Source organism: Scyliorhinus torazame, chromosome 7 (genome assembly GCF_047496885.1).
Source record: "Scyliorhinus torazame isolate Kashiwa2021f chromosome 7, sScyTor2.1, whole genome shotgun sequence".
Lineage (NCBI taxonomy): Eukaryota > Metazoa > Chordata > Chondrichthyes > Carcharhiniformes > Scyliorhinidae > Scyliorhinus > Scyliorhinus torazame.
The window spans coordinates 186,554,704-186,582,470 of NC_092713.1; the positions used below are offsets into that span (position 1 = coordinate 186,554,704).

The 27,767-nt window shown below is 46.7% G+C and overlaps 1 protein-coding gene across 1 annotated transcript in view; it reads right to left on the reverse strand.

Moving 5' to 3' along the window:
- LOC140426739 (E3 ubiquitin/ISG15 ligase TRIM25-like) overlaps positions 1-18,819 on the reverse strand; it is a 133,032-nt gene extending 114,213 nt beyond the window's left edge. The window contains exons 1-2 of the mRNA XM_072511869.1: positions 18,260-18,819; positions 15,227-15,299 (exon numbers count right to left, since the gene is read on the reverse strand). Of these exons, the coding sequence (XP_072367970.1) occupies positions 15,227-15,299; positions 18,260-18,814 (628 nt within the window). The 5' untranslated portion in view covers positions 18,815-18,819. The remainder of the gene's footprint in view (positions 1-15,226; positions 15,300-18,259) is intronic.
- Positions 18,820-27,767: the final 8,948 nt, after the last annotated feature.

Consider the following 27,767-nt stretch of genomic DNA (forward strand, 5'->3'; position numbering starts at 1 on the left):
CATCAATGGCCTTGGTAGATCTTTTCACAGTTGTTCCCTCTGCTGCTAGAATTCACCTTTGATAGAGTCAAGTCAGATTGCAGCTTTAAACTTGCCCTTCCCCCGCCTGCATGCTGGAAGAGGCCCTGTTTATCCTGTTGCAGCCAAATCTTTTACTGTTTCTGCCGGGTCTGGTAGCCAAAAGACATAACATTCCTGGGGGACACTGTCAGGGGACTGCTGCAGTCTTCTTCCCACAACGGGAAATGTCAAACAAATGCCGTGGGGGCCCTGTAAAAGAGCCCAAAAGTCCGTTCCAAGCGGGAGCTACTGAATATGCGACCTAACTCTGCATAGCCGCACCCGGAAGTCAGGTCTAAGAAGTTCTAACATCCCTCAACTACTGGTACCATGATGTGTTGGGTGCTCTGGATCCGTGGAACACATACAGGTCACCAACACTTAAAATAGTACAACACTATTTTATTAAGTTAGAAACTGTTGAACATACTTTCACTGAGGATTAAAACGATGTCAGATTAAACTAAAGACCTATTCCTGTCCTAACCAGCACTCAGCACATGGTGAAGATCTGTGCTGTAAATATTGGTCCTTTAGAGGATGAGAAGGGGGATTTAATAATGGCAGATGAGGAAATGGCTGAGGAACTGAACAGGTTTTTTGGGTCGGTCTTCACAGTGGAAGACACAAATAACATGCCAGTGACTGATGGAAATGAGGCGATGGCAGATGAGGACCTTGAGAGGATTGTTATCACCAAGGAGGTAGTGATGGGCAAGCTAATGGGGCTAAAGGTAGACAAGTCTCCTGGCCCTGTTGGAATGCATCCCAGAGTGCCTAAAGAGATGGCTAGGGAAATTGCAAATGCACGAGTGATAATTTACCAAAATTCACTAGACTCTGGGGTGGTCCCAGCGGATTGGAAATTAGCAAACGTGACACCACTGTTTAAAAAAGGAGGTAGGCAGAATGTGGGTAATTATAGGCCAGTGAGTTTAACTTCGGTAGTAGGGAAGATGTTGGAATCTATCATCAAGGAAGAAATAGCGAGGCATCTGGTTGGAAATTGTCCCATTGGGCAGACGCAGCGTGGGTTCATAAAGGGCAGGTTGTGCCTAACTAATTTTGTGGAATTTTTTGAGGACATTACCAGTGCGGTAGATAACGGGGAGCCAATCGAACATAGAACATGGAACCTAGAAAGATACAGCGCAATACAGGCCCTTCGGCCCACGATGTTGCACCGACATGGGAAGTCAAAAAAACAAAAGCCATCTAACCTACACTATGCCATTATCATCCATATGCTTATCCAATACCCTTTCAAATGCCCTCAATGTTGGCGAGTTCACTACTATTGCAGGTAGGGCATTCCACGGCCTCACCACTCTTTGCATAAAGAACCTATCTCTGACCTCTGTCCTATATCTATTACCCCTCAGTTTAAGGCTATGTCCCCTCGTGCTAGCCATTTCCATCCGCGGGAGAAGGCTCTCACTGTCCACCCTATCTAACCCTCTGATCATTTTGTATGCCTCTATTAAGTCTCCTCTTAACCTTCATCTCTCTAACGAAAACAACCTCAAGTCCATCAGCCTTTCCTCATAAGATATTCCCTCCATACCAGGCAACATCCTGGTAAATTTCCTCTGCACCCGTTCCAAAGCTTCCACGTCCTTCCTATAATGAGGTGACCAGAACTGTACGCAATACTCCAAATGCGGCCGTACCAGAGTTTTGTACAGCTGCAACATGACCTCATGACTCCGGAACTCAATCCCTCTACCAATAAAGGCCAACACACCAGAGGCCTTCTTCACAGCCCTATCAACCTGAACTTAGAACTTAGAAAATACAGCACAGAACAGGCCCTTCGGCCCACGATGTTGTGCCGTACCTTTGTCCTAGATTAATCATAGATTATCATTGAATTTACAGTGCAGAAGGAGGCCATTTGGCCCCCTGAGTCTGCACTGGCTCTTGGAAAGAGCACCCCACCCAAACCCAACACCTCCACCCAACACCAAGGGCAATTTTGGACACTAAGGGCAATTTATCATGAGTGGCAACTTTCAGGGATCTATGTACATAGACACCGAGATCCCTCTGCTCATCCACACTTTCAAGAATTTTACCATTAGCCAAATATTCCGCATTCCTGTTATTCCTTCCAAAGTGAATCACCTCACACTTCTCTACATTAAACTCCATTTGTCATCTCTCAGCCCAGCTCTGCAGCTTATCTATGTCCCTCTGTAACCTGCAACATCCTTCCGCACTGTCGACAACACCACCGACTTTAGTGTCGTCTGCAAATTTACTCACACACCCTTCTGCGCCCTCCTCTAGGTCATTTATAAAAATGACAAACAGCAACGGCCCCAGAACAGATCCTAGTGGTACGCCACTTGTAACTGAACTCCATTCTGAACATTTCCCATCAACCACCACCCTCTGTCTTCTTTCAGCTAGCCAATTTCTGATCCACATCTCTAAATCACCCTCAACCCCCAGCCTCCGTATTTTCTGCAATAGCCTACCGTGGGGAACCTTATCAAACGCTTTACTGAAATCCATATACACCACATCAACTGCTCTACCCTTGTCTACCTGCTCAGTCACCTTCTCAAAGAACTCGATAAGGTTTGTGAGGCATGACCTACCCTTCACAAAGCCATGCTGACTATCCCTAATCATATTATTCCTATCTAGATGATTATAAATCTTGTCTCTTATAGTCCCCTCCAAGACTTTACCCACAACAGACGTGAGGCTCACCGGTCTATAGTTGCCGGGGTTGTCTCTACTCCCCTTCTTGAACAAAGGGACCACATTTGCTATCCTCCAGTCCTCTGGCACTGTTCCTGTAGCCAATGATGACATAAAAATCAAAGCCAAAGGCTCAGCAATCTCTTCCCTGGCTTCCCAGAGAATCCTAGGATAAATCCCATCAGGCCTCGGGGACTTATCTATTTTCAGCCTGTCCAGAATTGCCAACACCTCTTCCCTACGTACCTCAATGCCATCTATTCTAATAGCTTGGGTCTCAGCATTCTCCTCCGCAACATTCTCTTTTTCCTGAGTGAATACTGACGAAAAATATTCATTTAGTATCTCGCCTATCTCTTCAGACTCCACTCACAACTTCCCATCCCTGTCCTTGACTGGCCCTACTCTTACCCTAGTCATTCTTTTATTCCTGACATACCTATAGAAAGCTTTTGGGTTTTCCTTGATCCTACCTGCCAAATAATTCTCATGTCCCCTCCTTGCTCGTCTTAGCTCTCTCTTTAGATCCTTCCTCGCTACCTTGTAACTATCAATCGCCCCAACTGAAACTTCACACCTCATCTTCACATAGCCCTCCTTCTTCCTCTTAACAAGAGATTCCACTTCTTTGGTAAACCACGGTTCCCTCGCTCGACACCTTCCTCCCTGCCTGACCGGTACGTACTTATCAAGAACACGCAGTAGCTGTTCCTTGAACAAGCTCCACATATCCAGTGTGCCCAACACTTGCAGCCTACTTCTCCAACCTACCCCTCCCAAGTCATGTCTAATGGCATCATAATTGCCCTTCCCCCAGCTATAACTCTTGCCCTGCGGGGTATACTTATCCCTTTCCATCACTAACGTAAAAGTCACCGAATTGTGGTCACTGTCCCCAAAGTGCTCACCTACCTCCAAATCTAACATCTGGCCTGGTTCATTACCCAAAACCAAATCCTCACCTCTTGTTGGCCTGTCAACATATTGTGTCAGGAAACCCTCCTGCACACATTGTACAAAAAACGACCCATCTAATGTACTCAAACTATATCTTTTCCAGTCAATATTTGGAAAGTTAAAGTCTCCCATAATAACTACCCTGTTACTTTCGCTCTTATCCAGAATCATCTTCGCCATCCTTTCCTCTACATCCCGAGAACTATTAGGAGGCCTATAGAAAACTCCCAACAGGGTGACCTCTCCTTTCCTGTTTCTAACTTCAGCCCATACTACCTCGGAAGAAGAGTCCCCATCTAGCATCCTCTCCGCCACCGTAATACTGTTCTTGACTAGCAGCGCCACACCTCCCCCTCTTTTGCCTCCTTCTCTGAGCTTACTAAAACACCTAAACCCCGGAACCTGCAACAACCATTCCTGTCCCTGCTCTATCCATGTCTCCGAAATTGCCACAACATCGAAGTCACAGGTACCAACCCATGCTGCCAGTTCCTCTACCTTATTTTGTATACTCCTGGCATTGAAGTAGACACACTTCAAACCACCTACCTGAACACTGGCCCCCTCCTGCGAAGTCAAATCTGTGCTCCTGACCTCTATACTCTCAATCTCCCGTACCCTAAAACTACAATCCAGGTTCCCATGCCCCTGCTGCATTAGTTTAAACCCCCCCAAAGAGCAATAACAAATCTCCCCCTCAGGATATTTGTGCCCGTCAGGTTCAGATGTAGGCCATCCTGTCTGTAGAGGTCCCACCTTCCCCAGAAAGAGCCCCAGTTATCCAGAAATCTGAATCCCTCCCGCCTGCACCATCCCTGTAGCCACGTGTTTAATTGCTCTCTCTCCTTATTCCTCATCTCATTATCACGTGGCACGGGCAACAACCCAGAGATAACAACTCTGTTTGTTCTCGTTCTGAGCTTCCATCCTAGCTCCCTGAAAGCCTGCCTGACATCCTTGTCCCCTTTCCTACCTATGTCGTTAGTGCCAATGTGGACCACGACTTGGGGCTGCTCCCCCTCCCCCTTAAGGACCCGGAAAACACGATCCGAGACATCACGTACCCTTGCACCTGGGAGGCAACATACCAAACGTGAGTCTCTCTCGCTCCCACAAAATCTCCTATCTGTGCACCTGACTATCGAGTCCCCAATTACTAATGCTCTACTCCTCTCCCCCCTTCCCTTCTGAGCAACAGGGACAGACTCCATGCCAGAGGCCCGTACCCCATGGCTTACCCCTGGTAAGTCATCCCCCCCACAAGTATCCAAAGCGGTATACTTGTTACTCAGGGGAACGACCGCAGGGGATCCCTGCACTGACTGCTTCTTCCCAGTCCCTCTTACAGTTACCCATCTATCTCCAATCTTTGGTGTAACTAATTCCCTGATGCTGCTATCTATGACCCCCTCTGCCTCCCGAATGATCCGAAGTTCATCCAACTCCAGCTCCAGTTCCCTAACTCAGTCTTGGAGGAGCTGGAGATGGCTGCACTTCCTGCAGGTAAAATCAGCAGGGAAACTAACGGCATCCCTCACCTCAAACATCCTGCAGGAGGAACATTGCACTACCTTCCCTTCCATCCCTCTAACTTCCAACCAAGTTCTGGTTAATAAATAAATAAAAAATAATAATAATATAATATGGCACTTACCTCACACCAATGGGTCTTATTATTAGGTTAGAGGAGGAGGGCGGGTGGGAGACACTACACGTGTAGTGTCTCGGGTTTCCTCTCCACCAGAATTTATTGGTTGGGGGGGGCGGGGGGGGGACCTTCCCAGAAGTCCGCGGGTCGAACTTCCGGTTCCCGCCTTATATTAAAAAAATAAAAAATAAAACAGGAAAGAACAGAAACGGGACCAGGTAAGTGTTTTTAAATCAAAAACGTACCTCCCGACAGGCCCCTGCACTCTGCTCCCGGAGAAATTCTGAGGACTGCTCCTGTAAGGTAAGTGTTTTTAAATCAAAAACTTACCTCCCGACAGGCCCCTGCACTCTGCTCCCGCCGAAATTCTGAGGACTGCTCCTGTAAGGTAAGTGTTTTTAAATCAAAAACTTACCTCCCGACAGGCCCCTGCACTCTGCTCCCGCCGAAATTCTGAGGACTGCTCCTGTAAGGTAAGTGTTTTTAAATCAAAAACTTACCTCCCGACAGGCCCCTGCACTCTGCTCCCGCCGAAATTCCTTCATTGCTAGAGGGATGGAGTTTAAGACTAGGGAGGTTATACTGCAATTGTGTAAGGTGTTAGTGAGGCCACACCTGGAGTATTGTGTTCAGTTTTGGTCTCCTTACTTGAGAAAGGACATACAGGCACTGGAGCGTGTGCAGAGGAGATTCACTCAGTTAATCCCAGAGCTGAAGGGGTTGGATTACGAGGAGAGGTTGAGTAGACTGGGACTGTACTCGTTGGAATTTAGAAGGATGAAGGGGGATCTTATAGAAACATATAAAATTATGAAGGGAATAGATAGGATAGATGCGGGCAGGTTGTTTCCACTGGTGGGTGAAAGCAGAACTAGGGGGCATAGCCTCAAAATAAGGGGAAGTAGATTTGGACTGAATTTAGGAGGAACTTCTTCACCCAAAGGGTTGTGAATCTATGGAATTCTTTGCCCAGTGAAGCAGTAGAGGCTCCTTCATTAAATGTTTTTAAGATAAAGATAGATAGTTTTTTGAAGAATAAAGGGATTAAGGGTTATGGTGTTCGAGCCGAAAGTGGAGCTGAGTCCACAAAAGATCAGCCATGATCTCACTGAATGGTGGAGCAGGCTCGAGGGGCCAAATGGCCTACTCCTGTTTCTAGTTCTTATGTTCTTATGTAAACTGTAAGCTCTGTCCTTCTGAGAGGCTGCATCCCGAATGAGCGGGAACTCTGATGCCCTCTGTCTATATAGTGAGTGTGCTCTAACTGGTGATTGGCTGCGGTGTTGGGTGTTGGTCTTGCTCTGTGTCCATCAGTGTGTGTGCCTGCACCATGATATACTGGTGTATATTTTGACAAAGTGGTGTTCACTGTCCTACACAGTGGAGGCCTTACTAGTAATAACCATATTGTACAGCGTCATTCAGAAAATTAGATTGCAGGAATGGAGATGGAGAGCCTCCCGACCCCCAGTATATACATTCAGAGCCCCTTTCCTCGGACTCCAGCAGACCCCACACTCTTCTGAATCTTTTCTTTAATAAATTCCGCGGTTGTTGTTGATTTATGAATAAAGTTTTTTTTTCCCGTGTATGTAAGTGTCCGTGACAGGAAGAAATGCGATGCTGCTTTCGAATATTTTTTGTATTGTAACATAAGTTTTTGGATTGTAAATAGCAGCATGAGTGTAGTCTCGTTAGAGGAAGTTAGAGGTTCCCCTTTTGCTGAATGTTAAATGGCCCTCTGGAGATTCTTAGACATATGTTGTTTAGGGAAATTAGGCAAATGTTTTTGGACCCAGAGGACAGAGTAGAGTAGAACCTGTCTTTGGTTAAGGGTACCCGGCATCCCAAGAGAACAAAGAAGACCCAGTATTGTGATCCTTCATGCTTCACGTTGTGGATCAAGAGGACGGAGTGTAGCCATCTGGAATGGCCACTTCCAACTAAGCACAGAGCAACTCGCAAAGACTGATGGGTAAAATGGACAAGCCAAGAGTCAGGCAGGTTCTGAGCCTGAAATGCATTTTTGTCAGCAAAGTCCAGACGGTATCGAAACCCCGTCCCATTAGCATATTAATCAGGCCGATTAGCTGGTGATGACCCATCTCCCCCAACACGAAAGACTGGTACTCCAGCTACCGGGACAGTCCCAGACATTTTGTTGCCACTCCCTGTCCAAGGGAAACACAAACAACGGGGTAAATGATCGCTTGACAGGCCCAGTCATCCAGATCCCCGCCCACTTACTGGCTAAGGAATCGAATGGAGTGATCAGGGATCACCCAATTAGTAAGGCCCAAATCGAAGGACCACCCAAAAGAGCGAGAAAGCCCCCAAATATAAATATGCTCGCTCGCTTTTGGCCTTCGTACCCCGGTCACGGCCATTGCCAACTGCACCAACACCAGAAGCAAGTTTGAGTTCAACGCCCACTACCAGAAGGGTGAGCCCAGCCGAGCAGCAGTTACCACTTCGAACCCAAGAGATCCTGAACAGCGGCCACTGTTTCCTGACCGAAACCAGTTGCCCGAAGTTAAGTACAGGTTGTCTTAGTAATAAGAGTAGTGACCTAGTAGTGTATGTTGCATGATTGATTGTATGTAAATAAAGTACCCTTGACCTTGAACTAACTAACTGGTGTTTGGCTCTTTGATTGATAGCCGGTTGAAACTTATGGTGGTATCATTCGATACCTGGCGACTCTAAGCATTCGGACATAGACAATATAGAAAGACGGTAAATTCACTGATTGCCCTAATTGGAACAGAGCCAGAGAAAAGAGCATAGTAAAGAGGAATCGGCAGCAGGCCCATCTGTTGTCCCCCATCCCCAGCCCCGGCTGCCGAGCAGTGATGAGGAGAGCAGCGCGAACGCAAGCCATGGATCTGAGACCAAAGACACCCCGGAGCCCGAGTCCTGGGATGACACGGAATTCCCGTCACAGCTGTCTCCAACACCCTCCACCATCCAAGAGAGTCTCACCTCGGTTGGGACTTAAGTGAAGAGGCTCGTGGGACACGATCTGGTGCGCACCACACAGCTGCGTCAGGATAACAGGTGGAGGGAGGAACTTCCGAAGTGCCAGAACCCCGCAGCACCTCAGACTCCCCCTCTTCTGTACCTGATGCATCTGGTGGGCAGCAGGCAGAACAGGGCGGCACTACGCTACATGGGACACTCGAGCAGCAGGATCCAGGCCCAGTCACTCCATAAGACAGTCGCTAATGGGGACCCAGGTCACAGGGCAGGAATCACAGCAGGTCATTTCCATCCCTGATGTACTATCTGGGGACCCACCTAGAACGTAGCATTAGGGCCCGTAAGGCCAGAAAGTTGACACTAGTTATGTTGACACGAGTGCAGGACACAGGCTAGGTCACGTGTCTATAAATAGTTGTCACATGAAATACCTGTTAACACTGTTACAGGCTGCTTCAGTGCTCTGTCAGAAGAGTGTGAGGGGTGGGCTGGTCTGGGCTGGCCAGAGAGGGGATCTAGATATTTGGGGGGGGGGGGGGAGGAATGGACAGACATTGTGAGTGGTCTGGGCTCCCCGCCCCACCCCCACCGACAGTCCCCACCACCATCACCCCAGGGATCTGATGGGACCATGTGATGGAATGGCCAGCTCGCATGCAGAGATCACCCAGGTGGACGGTGGAAAGTGCTACCGTAGGCAGGAGTCAGACATTGTAAAACAATGTGGAGCACCAGAGCTCATTGCAGAGCGGTTGTCATCATCGTCCATTGCCTGTACCAGACCCACCTAGTGTTACTGACAACCCAGGGCCCGCACCCTGTAGTGTGGCAGGTATGTATCACGGAGGGGGTTGCAGGTGGGGGGGGGCGGGGGTGGCCATTGGGAGGGGTTGGGGGGATTTGTGGGGGTGGGGTGCGGTGTCCATGCCCCTGGCCAGTTTCCACTCCCCCCCCCCCCTCCACGGTGAACCTGGAAGCGATCAGAGCGCCTTGTCGCGTTGGCCCTGGTGCACACGCCTTGCGGCTTCCCGTGGATGTCTGTGCCCCATGCTCTGTCCAACCGCCCCCTCCCCCACATCCTCCTCATCGGATGAGGCCTGGCTTTTATCCTCCTCCTCCAGTACGTCGCCTCTCTGCAGGGCTATATTGTGGAGGATGCAGCAGGCCGCCATGATACAGGCGACCCTCACAGCATCATACTGGAGGGCTGGTCTCAGCTTCTGTCTGTGGCCCACGGATGGGCGTGATCAGCCACAACCGCAGTGGATAACCCCTGTCGTCCAGGAGCCAATCCTCTATCCAGGGCAGCTTCTCGAACATGTCAGGAATCATCATGTGTGCCAGGATGAAAACGTTATGCACACTGCCCAGGTATCAGGCACAGACATGCATGATGCGCAGTCACACAGGATCAGGAGTGAGCTGGCAAGATGGATACAGAACTGGAAAGGTCATAGAAGGCAGAGAGTAGCAATGGAAGGGTGCTTTTCTGATTGGAGGGCTGTGACAAGTGGTGTTCCGCAGGGATCAGTGCTGGGACCTTTGCTGTTCATAGTATAGATAAATGATTTGGAGGAAAATGTAACTGGTCTGATTAGTAAGTTTGCAGACGACACAAAGGTTGGTGGAATTGCGGATAGCGATGAGGACTGTCAGAGGATACAGCAGGATTTAGATCATTTGGAGACTTGGGCGGAGAGATGGCAGATGGAGTTTAATCCGAACAAATGTGAGGTCATGCATTTTGGAAGTTCTAATGCAGGTAGGGAATATACAGTGAATGGTAGAACCCTCAAGAGTATCGACAGTCAGAGAGATCTAGGTGTACAGGTCCACAGGTCACTGAAAGGGACAACACAGGTGGAGAAGGTAGTCAAGAAGGCATACGGCATGCTTGCTTTCATTGGTTGGGACAATGAGTATAAAAATTGGCAAATCATGTTGCAGCTGTTAGAACCTTAGTTCGGCCACACTGGGAGTATAGTGTTCAATTCTGGTTGTCACACTACCAGAAGGATGTGGAGGCTTTAGAGAGGGTGCAGAAGAGATTTACCAGGATGTTGCCTGGTATGGAGGGCATTAGCTATTAGGAGAGGTTGAAAAAACTCGGTTTGTTCTCACTGGACGGAGGTTGAGGGGCGACCTGATAGAGGTCTACAAAATTATGAGGGGCAAAGACAGAGTGGATAGTCAGAGGCTTTTTCCCAGGATAGACGGGTCAATTACTAGAGGGCATAGGTTTAAGGTGCGAGGGGCAAGGTTTAGAGGAGATGTACGAGGCAAGTTTTTTTTACACAGAGGGTAGTGGGTGCCTGGAACTCGCTGCCAGAGGAGGTGGTAGAAGCAGGGACGATAGTGACGTTTAAGGGACATCTTGACAAATACATGAATAGGATGGGAATAGAGGGTTACGGACCCCAGAAGTGCAGAAGACTTTAGTTTAGACAGGCAGCATGGTCGGCTCAGGCTTGGAGGGCCGACGGGCCTGTTCCTGTGTGTACTTTTCTTTGTTCTTTGTTCTATATAAGACCATAAGACCATAAGACATAGGAGCGGAAGTAAGGCCATTCGGCCCATCGAGTCCACTCCACCATTCAATCATGGCTGATTTCAACTCCATTTACCCGCTCTCTCTCCATAGCCCTTAATTATTCGAGAAATCAAGAATTTATCAACTTAAAGGCACTCAACGTCCCGGCCTCCACCGCCCTCTGTGGCAATGAATTCCACAGACCCACCACTCTCTGGCTGAAGAAATTTCTCCTCATCTCTGTTCTAAAGTGACTCCGTTTTATTCTAAGGCTGTGCCCCCGGGTCCTAGTCTCCCCTGCTAATGGAAACAACTTCCCTACGTCCACCCTGTCTAAGCCATTCATTATCTTGTAAGTTTCTATTAGATCTCCCCTCAACCTCCTAAACTCCAATGAATATAATCCCCGGATCCTCAGACGTTCATTGTATGTTAGGCCTACCATTCCTGGGGTCATCCGTGTGAATCTCCGCTGGACCCGCTCCAGTGCCAGTATGTCCTTCCTGATGGGGCCTAACTAATGCTTTATAAAGCTTCAGAAGTACATCCCTGCTTTTATATTCCAAGCCTCTTGAGATAAATGACAACATTGCATTTGCTTTCTTAATTGTGGGCTCAACCTGCAAGTTTAGCTTTAGAGAATCCTGGACTAGGACTCCCAAGTCCCTTTGCACTTCAGCATTATGAATTTTGTCACCGTTTAGAAAATAGTCCATGCCTCTATTCTTTTTTCCAAAGTGCAAGACCTCGCACTTGCCCACGTTGAATTTCATCAGCCATTTCTTGGACCACTCTCCTAAACTGTCTAAATCTTTCTGCAGCCTCCCCACCTCCTCCATACTACCTGCCCCTCCACCTATCTTTGTATCATCAGCAAACTTAGCCAGAATGCCCCCAGTCCCGACATCTAGATCATTAATATATAAAGAGAACAGCTGTGGCCCAGTGTCTCCCTGCTCAACCGGAGTCTTCGACAGCATGCCGGATCCGGCTGGTCATCTAGTGACAGGTGCTGCCAGTACACACTGTAAGACATAGGAGCAGAATTAGGCCACTTAGCCCATCGAGTCTGCTCCGCACGAGGCCTCATGCAGCACTTCTGGGCTTGTTGGGCAGCCGGCTCTCCATCCTGGGTGGCTGCCTCCTCTTCACCTGGGGCAGGCTCCTCTGCTGCTGCACGCTCTGCTACCACACACTCAGCTGCTGCAGCTTCCTCCTCCTCAAGCAGCGCCAGCTCATGCAGCCACAGGCATCCCCCAGGGCAGCGGTGACCAACAGAAAGGCCATCGTTGCTGGTTGAATTACAATTTCCATTATCTGCAGGGGTGAAAGACCGACATGTTAGCATGATGTGTACCCCCGTGCCCAACCTCGTCCAACGGACTACACAGTGGCCCAGGTTGGCACTGTGGACTCTGCCCTGCATGCCTCACACATCTCCACACCCAAACGGTGTTTATTGTACATGCGTTCCAGAACGCATCGATGTCACTGTTGAGGTGATGGAGAATGGCGACTGGCGTCAAATCAGCATCCACAGCGATCTTGGGGTTGGAACCAATTCTCCGCCCAGTCGCGTTTCCCGATTTTGGCATTGGCCAACTGAAAATCCCGCCCCATATGTTTCAATAAGATCTCCTCTCATTCTTCCAATCTTCAACGTGTATAGGCCCAACCTGCTCAATCCTTCCTTATAGTGAACTCTTTCATCCCAGGAACCAACCTTCTTTGAATTGGCTCCAAATAGAAGTACATCCCTTCTTAAATATAAAAATCCAAACTGTATGCAGCACTCTAAATGTGGTCTCATCAACACACTGTACAGCAATAGAAAGGCTTCCTTACTTTTATACGCCATCCCCCTTGCAAGGCAAGCATTCCATTTGCCTATCTAATTACTTACTGTACCTTCATCACAACATTTTGTGTTTGATGTACCCACACATCCAGCTCCTTCTCTACCTCAGCATTCTGTCGGCTCTCTCTATTTAAATCAATTTTGCTTTTTTATTTTTCCAAGTACCTCATATTTCCCATATTATGCTCCATCTGCACAATTTAACCTATCATTCAACCTATCTACATTGCTTTATAGTATCTTTGTATCCACCTTACACCTTGCTTTCCCGCCTTTCTTTGCATAGTCAGCAAATTTGGCTACAATACACTCCATTCCTTTGAGTGTAAATATGTGATGTTCCAGCATTACTCCCAGGGGAATTCAGTTTGTCAACGTAAAAATGATCCATTTATCCTAGTTCTCTTTTATTTAGACAGTCCTTTGTGTATGCTAATATTACAAACAATTTGAGCTTATATTTTAGTTGACACCTCATTGAATGCCTTCATCAGAGAATTCCACTGCAACACAATATGGACATGATTTTTCATTTGTTACAATCTTGGTAAAACCAAATAACTTATTTTTAAAAGAAATCAAAATTCCAGTTATCTACTAAGATCACAAGATAGCAGGTCATAAGATTCCATGGTTTAAAGCAGGATTTTTTTTTACTGTACAAGAGTCAAACAAGTCAAAAATTCAATAAAATCTTAGCTAACTGTCTGTACACAAAAACCTAGAAACAACATAAAAGTTAAACACAAATCAACAGGCAAAACATGGTCAGTTATAAACTATAAATGGCAGTTAAGACAAATTCAATCAGCAGCCCAGTCAGAAATAAAGGCACCCATCTGTCACAAAGCCTTTCAAAACTCTGTCCACATCAGAGAACCTCAACTTCTCTTCTCGGATTTTGTTTGATCGCCACAACAGGACAACTAACCCGATTTCCAGTGACATGGCCTTCACCAGAAATGGCACAGTCTGAGTGACATAGATCCACCAGTGTTATCTTCATAACATTGAGAAACAGCTCCAATAACTATGGGGTGGATTTTACATTGCCCGACGCCGGAAGCATGTTTTGAATTTGGCGGTGAATAGAGCATTGACTGAAAAACAGGATCGGCACCAGACATCAATCCCATTCCATTGCTCTTGTTCCCCCAGCGGCCTTGAGCTACACACCCTGTGCTGTCAAGAGGATGAAAATCGATGATTTTCACTGAGTCTCCACCCCAACTTTACGTACCGACTCCCACAATGGGAAATCCTCCTGGTGGGATTTGGTGCAAGTTTTCCCAAGCGTGGCCCTCACGAGGTGGACCCCACGGTCTGTCAAGGGGATCAGTGCATAACTGACATGCCCCCCCAAAGTCCATTGGCAAGCTCTCCTCCCCCACCCCCACAGTGCAAATCCTGCACTCCCTGTCCATATCCCCCTCCCAACGATCCCCCCAAACATCCCATCAGAGCCTCCATCAGACCCTCAACAATGCAATGTATTGCTGTGTGAAATTGAATGGAAGATTTGCATTTCAAAGGCTGGAGGCCCAGTCCTGTAATTTCAATAATCTAAAGTCATCAGTGATCCACGACCAAATAGTGTTTGGGATGTCAAATGACAAACTCCGTGAGAGATTGTTATGGGAAGAAGACCTGAAATTAGAAAATGTATTAAGATCTGCCATGCGAGTGAGCTGGCTGCACAGTAGACCAGTACACTCAGCTTGAAACATTTTGGTGCCAACATGGAAGGAGATGCCAACGCCATCAGCACTGTGACGCAGTTCAATAAAAAATGTGGTCTTAGTGCGAGCGGCCATTTTAAACAGCCGATCAGATCCGCCATTTTATGCCAGAGATGTGGCAATCGTCAGGGACCACAGCAATGTCCAGCATTTGGAAAAGTATGTTCCAAGTGTGGCCGTACAAATCATTTTGCGAAACAATGTTTTTCATGTCCCACAATGGACCAAACAACTAAGACTACTGGTAAGACTACAGTGGGAATGAAATTGAGATGTTGGGTGTATGTGAACTCGAAGCATGGGTACACAACAGAAGTCACATCATGCCATTTTCCATTGTGGATACGAAACACGAGTCCATCATAGGAACGGATGCATGTGAGGCCCTGAACCTAGTTGAGCGGCTGTACGTCCAATACAGCGAGGCGACAGAAGATTACTGTGACTCACAACGAGATACAGTGACAACGTTATCCGATGAGATACAACCGATAGTGAAAGTGGAAGAAGATCAACCAGAGGCAGAGATGGAGGATACAAAGGGAACTTCAGAGTTCTATTTAGCGGTCTTCAAAAATTAGGATTTGCTCAGTGACATGATACAGGAGCGTGATGAGCCTATCCTGAAGCATCCACAAGATGTAACCATAAATTAATCAGATCCGGGACAGCCAATGAGGTTTACTCTGGAGTTTAGGTTTGAACTGCATGAGTACTTCACAAATAAGGTACTCGCAAAGACATACCAGATGGAGTCACGGCCTGGTGGTCCGACTTCCTTGTATTTGCAATCACGGGATGTATAGGGTACCACATCAACTGGAAGAAAGTAAAAAAAATCACGCTGAAAACCATTAAAACGAAGCAGTCGTATAAGAGTCGGGATGCTCGTAAAACAGTTACGAAAACTATGCTAAATGACTCCCTCTTCAATTTCTTCACTCCTCCTGAGGTTCCAGAGCATGCAGTGTTAGATGGAAGCTCTGCAGCAAGACTCGCTGCTGACTTGAAAATCGGTCATTTCCTACATGAACACATAATTCCATGAGCAGTATTATACTTCATGGAAGATGCTATTATAGACGATGATGATAAATATGATGATGCTGACTATGATGAAATCATTACGATGATTAAAAGTACGACGACTATGATTACGATGAGGAAAGTGAATATTCAGATGATGAACCAGAAGGGGACGACCATGAAACACCATTCCGGTGGTTTGGGGGGAGTGTTGAGGTGATCACAAGGGATGCCCATCCTGTGCAGGACATCAAAAAGTGTGAAAGCGTATGTAGTGATCGAAAGTGAGATTCCAGTAGCAGACACTTCAGATGAGAGTAACTTAGCTGCAAACAGACTAATAACAAAATAAATTAAACCAATTCTGGAGAAACTGGCTCCAGAGGCAAAAGGTGAATCATCTCAGGCCTACAAAATGGTTCAGGTAGTGGACTCACCAATACCTCAGGCCACTCCACCAAAAGACATATTAGAGGAGCAGATGGCTGTATCTGTATGCAGCTCCACAATGACAGATGATACTTGTATCATACTACCAGACGAGGATGAGCCACTACCTGGTTCTTCAGGAAAAGATGACCCATGCATTATTATACTGAGCGACAATGAGCCATCACTTGGGACTCAAACACAGGATGAACGAACAGCACCAAATGTTGGGGCTGTGGATTCAACCCAGACACCAGAGTGCGAGGGTCTGCAGCCCACTATTGAAGGTGCAGACTTGACCACGACCGCAGTCCCTCATAAGTATGCCAACAGTGGACATCTCAGCAGATGATCCACAAGCAACCACTCTCATGGCGCAAACCAGTGGCAAGACAGGTGCTACCAAAGCCAAATAGAAAACGAGGCGCAGTCACAATATTACTCTCACAAAAAAGAAGAGATGTAGAGTGGGGGATTCCGTGAGTCTCACCTGTGATACTAAACAGGAAAACATCGACAATGTGGCCGACACCTGTGATACTAAACAAGAAGATATTGGCAATATGGCCGCCAAGCCAGAAGGTACACGACGACACAGCAAAAAGCATTGTGTTAAAAAACTCTGTATAGTAATCTATATAGATAACTGTATAGTTATCTTTCCACATGTTTGTTAATAAATCATTATTCTAGTTAAACAACTAGATGTTCTGTGTACATCATTACAACGGTGGGATCACAGAACACAAGACTGCATCTAGCTTCTGTCTTTTTCAGCATATCTGTACTGCACTACCAGAATCACCCTCATCTACTGAGCTTGGATGGCTGTGTCCTTTTTAGTGTTTTAACCAGTTTCACTCTACCCAGAAGTTTTCGAATTGTTGATTCAACCTTCATTTCTTTCGAAAATGGAAGGTCAACTTCCTTTCTCCATTTCCCTTTTTGGTTTCTTTTTTCATTCAAGGTTTGAGACACAAATTCCACCACACATTCATAAAACTATGCTGATGTTGCTTGATTGTATTTTAATCTTCTAAATGGTCCCTAAAAATTAAATCCAGCATTTTCCTAATGATAAAAGTTGGGTTAATTGGACAATATTTTCCTGGGGCTGGGTTTAACTGGGCACAGCAATGCTTGCCCTTCCCTGCTCCCACCCCAGCTAAAATGTCAGTGGGAGAGTCCACTATGGGTAGGAGTTTAAGGATGGCAAGCAATCAGCACTCGTCATCCCGAGAGTCAGCACCTCACTTGAGTTTTGAATGGCAGTGGGCAGGACCTCCTGTCCGCCCTTGAAAGAAAGTCCCGATTGGTCGACTGCTCTTCAACCTGGCCAGGCACAGCGTTGCGGTGGTCAGAAGTGGTACTGCAGCGCTGTGCCTGGGACTAAATCCTGTGACCATTGAAACGGTAAGTCCCAGGGATCCCTCGGGCAGGGGCAGGAGGGTACGAGATGCCTGGGGGGGGGGGGGGGGGGGGGGAGCGGTCAGGAGGGGATTAATCTCAGCATCAAGAGATAGAGTGAGGAGGTCCCGGAGCTCCAACGCCCCGAGGCGGAGGATGCCCCAACTCTGAGGGGGCCTGAGATGGAGAAAATATTTAGTATCACCTTTCCGCCCTAACTGCTCCTGTCATCTAAAAAATAAGGCTCAGTGGGAAAAGACCGTTAAGAGGCCACTCTCTCACTGGCTATCTTTCCCCTCCTTTGTGCTTTCTCTATCTCCACCACCATCTCTCCCTCTCCCCCACTCTTTAGTGCCATCTTGCATTCCTCCAGCCATCATTCTCAACTCCCACCATCTCTCTCTCTGTCCTCCCACCATTTCTCTATCCTCCCTTCTGCCATCATTCTCAGTCCCACCATCCCTTCACCATGCTCTCATTCCTCTCCCCAGTTTTCCAAGCTTGATAGACCAGGACCATCCTCAATGCCTGCAGCTCCTATCTTATATGCAGGATTTCCCACATGTATGCTCAGCCTCTCAGTCTGGCCAGCTTGCTGTTGTGAAACAGAGTAAAAGATTTCTAATGAGGTCCTGATGTTAAATCCAGTTGGAGCTTCACTTTCCTGATATTTCCAGATTTCCTGGCTGTTGGCAAACCCCCTGCTCCCTCTGTCTAAATCTAATCATCTGGTCTCTGAGCTGAATTATTCCCTCCCAGTAACTCTCAGTAAAAGATGCTCCATGTCCTGTAGAAACTGAGTAACCACACACACACCGGCTCAATCAGCACTGTCTGCAATCAGTTCCAATTAATGTTGTTCATTAACAGGAAAACTCTCCCTCACTGTACTGAATATCAGGAATTGTGTTACTCACCTTAACTGCAGCTTGTGCCTGATCCAGGCTCAGCAATGTGTGGGAGTTATGTTTCCCTATTATTGTACAGGAAACACACACACACTCAGCTTCATCTTTACAGTAAAACTCCAGGATTTTCTTATGATCGATGCACTGCCTGGCTGTGATGTCAGCCACAGGTTCAATGAGGTTGTGATCTTTGTAGGTCTTATTCCGTAAATGTGGTCTTAAATGAAGGAAACAAAAGGAAGCTAAACAAGTAAGACATGTTTTCGCAGCTGGGAATGGCTTTACATCACAGCTATCACACCTGGCGCGCCACGCATCAGTAGGAAGCTGTGATTGGTTGTATTTTTCCACTATATTACTCAGCGTGATGTTTCTCTCTAGTTTTGGCCTGTTTTTGAATTTCCGGCGACAATGAGGACATTCAAACGGTCCTGTTGCCTCGGTCCAAACTCTCTCAATACATTTCAAACAAAAGCTGTGTTGACATGGCAATGTCGCAGGACTCTGGTACACATGGAGGCACACAGCACAGGTTAATTCATCCTCTAAAATTCCAGGATCCATTGTTGCACCAACTGAAGAGGTTTCACAGAGCACCGGAGAGACTGCGAAAACAGAGCAGGAAGTGAAATCCTTATAAACACTTGGAGCAGGGACTTTATGACTCACTTTACTGAAGGTTAACCCTTTCATTCCTACAGTAGCAGTTTAGAAGCATAAAAGAAAACTAAAAGCGTATTTGTATATGGAGCCAGAAGGCAGCAAACTGGTCTTTTAAACAGACTCAAGCTCATAGCACCCCAAAAGAATTTAACAAATTAAGAATAATACAAACGGGACAAGTAAACTTTAGAAGTCCTGAAGAGGGGAAGAACCTTTCTGGGAGGAATTAATAACTCCCAGAGAAAGTCAAGAGGCTCATTAAAGCAGCAAAGAGATTAAAAAGAAACAAAGCAGCAGAGACTATGTGCCTCACCACAAAAAACCTCCAAACTATGCAGAACTGCAACAATATAGTGTTGAATGCAGTCAGAGGAAATCACAAACTGTACATGTTTCTGGTCAGAAACATCTCAAATGCCAGGTCCAGTTCTGAAATTAGAATGGGAGGAGGTCATTCAGCTTTCATGCTTGTTACACCATGTGAGGAGGTCATTCAGCTTTCATGTCTGTTACACCATTCGGTTTGATAATGTTCTATCTGTATCTTAACTCCAGCTGCATATCTTTGTTTCTCCAATCTTAATATTCTTTATGCCTGACAAATATCAGTTTTGAAGTTTTGAGATGGTCCCAGTCCTTTATTGGGAAGAAAGTTGAGGGTGGCACGGTGGGACAGTGGTTAGCACTGCTGCCTCACAGCATCAGGGACCTGGGTTCAATTCCAACCTCGGGTGACTGTGTGAAGTTTTCACTCTCCCCATGACTGCATGGGTTTCCTCCAGGTGCTCCAGTTTCCTCCCACATTCCAAAGATGCGCAGGTTAGGTGGATTGGTCACACCAAATTGCCCCTGAGGATGGGGTTGCAGGATAGGGTGGGAGATTGGGCTGAAGTACGATGGTCTTTCGAAGGGTCGGTGACAGACTCGATGGGCCGAATAGCCTCCTTCTGCACTGTAGGGATTCTATTTGATAAGGTGGATTCATAATTGGCTCAGTGGTAGGATACAGAGGGTCATGACAGACGGCCGCAGTAGTGTCTAGTGACCAGTGGTGTACCACATGGATCTGTGCTGAATCTCCGATTGATTGTCATTTATATAAATGACAAAGATGACATAGATGGCGTAGAGCGGAACTGCTGATTGGCTGTTGTGGGTAATTTGCATACGTCCGTGTGCTCACCCTAACTTGAAGGTGTACCTGAGCAAGTGACCCGAGCTGTTCAAGCGAAGACAAGCATCCAGCAGAGGGCAGTAGAGTGGAGCTGCTGACTGGCTGTTGCGGGGGAAATTTGCATACGTCCTTGTGCTCACTCTAACTTGAAGGTGGTTTGTGGAGGAGCTGTTGTCAAGTGACACTAAAACCCGAAACACGTCTTCAGTGTTTCCCTCCCTACCCCCTCCTCTAACCAAAAAAAAACAACCGCTGTAAAGATCAAGAGGAAGGCTCAAGGGCAGGTACAAGTCGAAAGAAGTTGAACTGTGATGTCACAGCCTGCAGGTAAGGGACTGGCTGGAGACTGGTAAGTAGTTTTTCTTTTATTTTCCCTCAGGTGTTATTGTGCAGGGCACAGAGGCTACTGAGTGAGTGCTTGCTGAGTAGGGGAGTGAATAACAGGTAAGCTCTTTCTTTTTCTTTTTTTATCTAGAGGTGATGGCAGAGAAGGTAATGCAATGTTCCTCCTGCAGAATGTTTGAGATGAGGGACGCCGTCAGTGTCCCTGCTGATTACATCTGCGGGAAGTGCACCCATCTCCAGCTCCTCAGAAACCACATTAGGGAACTGGAGCTGGAGCTGGTCATAGATAGAAGCTTCAGGGATGTAGTTACTCCGAAGAATAAAGATAGATGGGTGACGGTGAGAGGGGCTGGGAGGAAGCAGTCAGTACAGGGATCCCCCGTGGTCGTTCCTCTTAGTAACAAGTATACCGCTTTGGATACTGTTGGGGGGGGGGGACTTACCAGGTCTCTGGCACAGAGTCTGTCCCTGTTGCTCAGAAGGGAAGGGGGGAGAGGAGTAGGGCATTAGTCATTGAACACTCCATAGTTAGGGGGATAGATAGGAGATTCTGTGGGAACGAGAGAGACTCGCGGTTGGTGTGTTGCCTCCCAGGTGCCAGGGTGCGTGATGTCTTGGGTCGTGTTTTCGGGATCCTTAAGGGGGAGGGGGAGCAGCCCCAAGCGTGGTCCACATAGGTACCAACGACAGAGGTAGGAAAAGGGATAGGGATGTAAGGCAGGAATTCAGGGAGCTAGGGTGGAAACTTAGATCTAGGACAAACAGAGTTATTATCTCTGGGTTGTTACCCGTGCCACGTGATAGCAAGACGAGGAATAGGGAGAGAGAGGAGTTGAACACGTGGCTACAGGGATGGTGCAGGAGGGAGGGTTTCAGATTTCTGGATAATTGGGGCTCATTCTGGGGTCGGTGGGGCCTCTACAAACGGGATGGTCTACACCTGGACCAGAGTTGTACCAATATCCTGGGGGAGAAATTTGCTAATGCTCTTCCGGAGGGTTTAAACTAGTTCAGCAGGGGGTTGGGAACCTGAATTGTAGCTCGAGTATACTGGAGGTTGAGAGTAGTGAGGTCATGAGTAAGGTTTCAAAGTTGCTGGAGTGTACCGGCAGGCAGGAAGGTGGTTTAAAGTGTGTTTTCTTCAATGCCAGGAGCATCCGGAATAAGGTGGGTGAACTTGCGGCATGGGTTGGTACCTGGGACTTCGATGTTGTGGCCATTTCGGAGACATGGATAGAGCAGGGACAGGAATGGTTGTTGCAGGTGCCGGGGTTTAGATATTTCAGTAAGCTCAGGGAAGGTGGTAAAAAAGGGGGAGGGGTGGCATTGTTAGTCAAGGACACTATTACGGTGGCAGAAAGGATGTTTGATGAGGACTCGTCTACTGAGGTAGTATGGGCTGAGGTAAGAAACAGGAAAGGAGAGGTCACCCTTTTAAGGGTTTTCTATAGGCCTCTGAAAAGTTCCAGAGATGTAGAGGAAAGCATTGCAAAGATGATTCTGGATAGGAGCGAAAGCAACAGGGTAGTTGTTATGGGGGACTTTAACTTCCCAAATATTGACTGGAAACGCTATAGTTTGAGTACTTTAGATGGGTCTGTTTTTGTCCAATGTGTGCAGGAGGGTTTCCTGACACAGTATGTAGATAGGCCAACGAGGGGCGAGGCCATATTGGATTTGGTACTGGGTAATGAACCAGGACAGGTGTTAGATTTGGAGGTAGGTGAGCACTTTGGTGATAGTGACCACAATTCCATTCCGTTTACTTTAGTGATGGAAAGGGATAGGTATATACTGCAGGGCAAGAGTTATATCTGGGGGAAAGGCAATTATGATGCGATGAGGCAAGATTTAGGATGCATCGGATGGAGAGGAAAACTGCAGGGGATGGGCACAAAGGAACAGCTACTGCGTGTCCTTGATAAGCATGTACCTGTCAGGCAGGGAGGAAGTGGTCGAGCAAGGGAGCCGTGGTTTGCTAAAGCAGTCAAAACATTTGTCAAGAGGAAGAAGGAGGCTTATGTAAAGATGAGACATGAAGGTTCAGTTAGGGCACTCGAGAGTTACAAGTTAGCTCGGAAGGACCTAAAGAGAGAGCTAAGAAGAGCCAGGAGGGGACATGAGAAGTCTTTGGCAAGTAGGATCAAGGATAACCCTAAAGCGTTCTATAGGTATGTCAGGAATAAACAAATGACAAGGGTAAGAGTAGGGCCAGTCAAGGGCAGTAGTGGGAAGTTGGCATTGGAGTCTGAGGAGATAGGAGAGGTGCTAAATGAATATTTTTTGTCAGTATTCACACAGGAAAAAGACAATGTTGTCGAGGAGAATACTGAGATTCAGGCTACTAGACTAGAAGGGCTTGAGGTTCATAAGGAGGAGGTGTTAGCAATTCTGGAAAGTGTGAAAATAGATAAGTCCCCTGGGCCAGATGGGATTTATCCTAGGATTCTCTGGGAAGCTAGGGAGGAGATTGCTGAGCCTTTGGCTTTGATCCTTAAGTCATCTTTGTCTACAGGAATAGTGCCAGAAGACTAGAGGATAGCAAATGTTGTCCCCTTGTTCAAGAAAGGGAGTAGAGACAACCCCGGTAACTATAGACCAGTGAGCCTTACTTCTGTTGTGGGCAAAGTCTTGGAAAGGTTTAGGATGTATAATCATCTGCAAAGGAATAATTTGATTAGAGATAGTCAACACGGTTTTGTGAAGTGTAGGTCGTGCCTCGCAAACCTTGTTGAGTTCTTTGAGAAGGTGACCAAACAGGTGGATGAGGTAAAGTAGTTGATGTGGTGTATATGGATTTCAGTAAAGCATTTGATAAGGTTCCCCACGGTAGGCTACTGCAGAAAATACGGAGGCATGGGATTCAGGGAGATTTAGCAGTTTGGATCAGAAATTGGCTAGCTGGAAGAAGACAAAGGGTGGTGGTTGATGGGAAATGTTCAGACTGGAGTTCAGTTACTAGTGGTGTACCACAAGGATCTGTTTTGGGGCCACTGCTGTTTGTCATTTTTATAAATGACCTGGAGGAGGGTGAGCAAATTTGCAGATGACACTAAAGTCGGTGGAGTTGTGGACAGTGCGGAAGGATGTTACAAGTTACAGAGGGACATAGATAAGCTGCAGCGCTGGGCTGAGAGGTGGCAAATGGAGTTTAATGCAGAAAAGTGTGAGGTGATTCATTTTGGAAGGAATAACAGGAAGACAGAGTACTGGGCTAATGGTAAGATTCTTGGCAGTGTGGATGAGCAGAGAGATCTCAGTGTCCATGTACATAGATCCCTGAAAGTTGCCACCAAGGTTGAGAGGGTTGTTAAGAAGGCGTACGGCGTGTTAGCTTTTATTGGTAGAGGGATTGAGTTTCGGAGCCATGAGGTCATGTTGCAGCTGTACAAAACACTGGTGCGGCCGCATTTGGAGTATTGCGTGCAATTCTGGTCGCCGCATTATAGGAAGGATGTGGAAGCATTGCAAAGGGTGCAGAGGAGATTTACCAGAATGTTGCCTGGTATGGAGGGAAGATCTTATGAGGAAAGGCTGAGGGACTTGAGGCTGTTTTCGTTAGAGCGAAGGTTAAGAGGTGACTTAATTGAGGCATACAAGATGATCAGAGGATTGGATAGGGTGGACAGTGAGAGCCTTTTTCCTCGGATGGTGATGTCTAGCACAAGGGGACATAGCTTTAAATTGAGGGGAGATAGATATAAGACAGATGTCAGAGGTAGGTTCTTTACTCAGAGAGTAGTAAGGGCGTGGAATGCCCTGCCTGCAACAGTAGTGGACTTGCCAACACTAAGGGCATTCAAATGGTCATTGAATAGACATATGGACGATAAGGGAATAGTGTAGATGGGCTTTAGAGTGGTTTCATAGGTCGGCGCAACATCGAGGGCCGTAAGCAGATTCCAGCATGGAACTGGAGAGATATTTAAAGTGGATATCAGGACATTGGGGAGCGAGTAGGAAAGGAGATGAATTGGATAGTTCTTCCAGAGAGCCAGTCTAGACGCAAGGGACTGAAATATCTCATTCTGTGTTGTGTCATTCGGTCGTGTTTCTCTGCCATTTAATGTACCATTCACTATCATTCAGACAAGTAAGCTTAATTTCAATAAGGCAATTATTCATACCGGCATGTTTGCACAAGTGAAGGAGCATTGATCAATTTGTGCATGGGCTTGGATTCGGCCCTTAGTCCCTGGAGGGACAAAAATGAAGCTGAGAAGTGGGCCTCATGGACTGTAAATCTGCCACTGTCTGAATCTGTTCCCAAATTGTCTTTAATAAAATTGTATTGCTAAGGGAGATGGTTCACATGAACAACTAGATGTATTTGGTTACTTCAGGGGGAAATTTACACTCGTGGGATTTTACAGTTCTGCCAAAGTCAATGGACTTGAACAGATTGTCGCATTTTACTACGAGGCCCTGCTGTGACGGGGCTGTAAAATCCCACCCTCAGTGTGGATCGCAAAAATACGGAAATGTTTACCAGAGTTGGAATAATCTCAAAAGCTCCATGTGTACATGTAACTACAAGGCCAGTTATTGGTCCACTCAGATGATACAGATATTGAAACTATTTGATTTTCTGTGTATCTATTTTGAAGTTTTAAATACAGAAAGCTCAATGTTTAGATCAACGGCACACAATTTACAGTCAGAGCATGGAGACACAAGCCTCATGTCTAGGCCAGATTCATGGAAAGTTTAAGAATCCCTCAATGAGCCCTCATATAGAATCTCCACCCTCCATTGTCCTGCCAAGCAGATGAGCAGGAATATCTTCGAGCTATTTAGTGAATCAGCTGGAAGATACTTTTTACTTGCTCTTAAATCTGACACATCTTACCTGCGGGGCCAACCTGCAACCTCCCCAATGTGTATAAAACAAGGCTTGCTTCTTTTTGGTGGGACAGCTGCAATGTGCACTTGGGGAGACAAGTATTAAGGCATCTTAGATGGCATCTTTTCCCTGAAGTCACCAGGTCACAGTTTAGAGCTGCTCAGGGGTAGACTCTAAATTCAAGGTTCACCTAAAATATCATGGATGATCTGAATGAGCTCATGGTGAAAAAGCCTCCTAGACAAGGTCCCTTCAGATTATTTATGGTGATATTTTGGGAAGCTAAAGCCACCAGCTGATGTGTGCTGGACACATTCTCCCTTTAACGCAAAATACAGTGAGTGTGTTGAGTGCAGGTTCAATCTGACTTCCATCAATGGATGTAGTGGAATTAATGGATGGGCCAGAATAACACTGGGGTTTGCTGCTCACACTCAGTGACTCTTGACCCCACTGAACGTTGTGTCAGTGAAAGAGGTTTCTTCACCTTTCCTGGTGTTGGGATCCAAGACACAACAATACTGTGGTAGGAAGTTGCTGGGCAGAGAATGTAAGGTAGAATGGTTGGAGCTGCAAGTCCGACTCCAAAATCCAAGTTTAATATGGCCACCTAATTCATTGTGGACATCAGCCCATAAACACTAGGTTTCTTTTCCAGAAAGGGCCCAGAGAGGAGGCAATGGTTTCAGTGGAACATAAGAACTAGGAACAGGAGTAGGCCATCTGGCCCCTCGAGCCTGCTCCGCCATTTAATGAGATCATGGCTGATCTTTGTGGACTCCGCTCCACTCTCCGGCCCATACACCATATCCCTGAATCCCTTTATTCTTTAGAAAGGCATCTATCTTTTTCTTAAAAACGTTTAAAGATGGAGCCTCAACTGCTTCACTGGGCAAGGAATTCCAGAGATTCACAACCCTTTGGGTGAAGAAGTTCCTCCTACACTCCTTCCTAAATCTACCTCCCCTTATTTTGAGGCTATGCCCCCTAGTTCTGCTTTCCCCGACCAGTGGAAACAACCTGCCCGCATCTATCCTATCTATTCCCTTCATAATTTTATATGTTTCAATAAGATCCCCCCGCATCCTTCTAAACTCCAATGAGTACAGTCCCAGTCTACTCAACCTCTCGTCATAATCTAATCCCCTCAACTCTGGGATCAACCTAGTGAATCTCCTCTGCACTCCTTCCAGTGCCAATATGTCCTTTCTCGGGTAAGGAGACCAAAACTGAACACAATACTCCAGATGCGGCCTCACCAACACCCTATACAATTGCAGCATAACCTCATTAGTCTTGAACTCCATCCCTCTAGCAATGAACGACAAAACTCGATTAGCCTTCTTAATCACCTGTTGCACCTGCACACCAACTTTTTGCGACTCGTGCACCAGCACACCCAGGTCCCTCTGCACAGCAGCATGTTTTATCCTCTTACCGTTTAAATAATAATCCATTCTGCTGTTACTCCTCCCAAAATGGATAGCCTCACACTTGGCAACATTGAATTCCATCTGCCAGACCCTAGACCATTCACCTAACCTATCCAAATCCTTCTGCAGACGTCCGGTATCCTCTGCCCTTTTTGCTTTGCCACTCATCTTAGTGTCGTCTGCAAACTTTGACACATTGCACTTGGTCCCCAACTCCAAATCGTCTATGTAAATTGTGAACAAATGCGGGCCCAACACTGATCCTTGAGGGACCCCACTAGTTACAGGTTGCCAACCAGAGAAACACCCATTTATCCCCACTCTCTGCTTTCTGTTAGTTAACCAATCCTCTACCCATGCTACCACTTTACCCTCAATGCCATGCATCTTTAGTTTATGCAGCAACCTTTTGTGTGGCACCTTGTCAAAAGCTTTCTGGAAATCCAGATATACCACATCCATTGGCTCCCCATTATCTACTGCACTGGTAACAGCCTCAAAAGATTCTACCAAATTAGTCAGACACGACCTACCCTTTGTGAACCCATGCTGCGTCTGCCCAATGGGACAATTTCCCTCCAGGTGCCCCGCTATTTCCTCCTTAATGATAGATTCCAGAATTTTCCCTACAACCAAAGTTAAGCTTACCAGCCTATAATTACCCGCTTTCTGCCGACCTCCTTTTTTAAACAGTGGTGTCACGTTTGTTACTTTCCAATCCTCTGGGACCACCCCAGAGTCTAGTGAATTTTGATAAATTATCATTAGTGCGTTTACAATTTCCCTAGCCATCTCTTTTAACAATCTGGGATGCATCCCATCAGGGCCAGGAGACCTGTCTACCTTTAGCCCCATTAGCTTGCCCAATACTGCCTCCTTAGTGATTACAATCATCTCAAGGTCCTCACCTATCATATCTTTATTTCCATCAGTCACTGGCATGTTATTTGTGTCCTCCACTGTGAAGACTGACCCAAAAAACCTGTTCAGCTCCTCAGCCATTTCCCCGTCTCCTATTATTAAATCTCCCTTCTCATCTTCCAAAGGACCAATATTTAC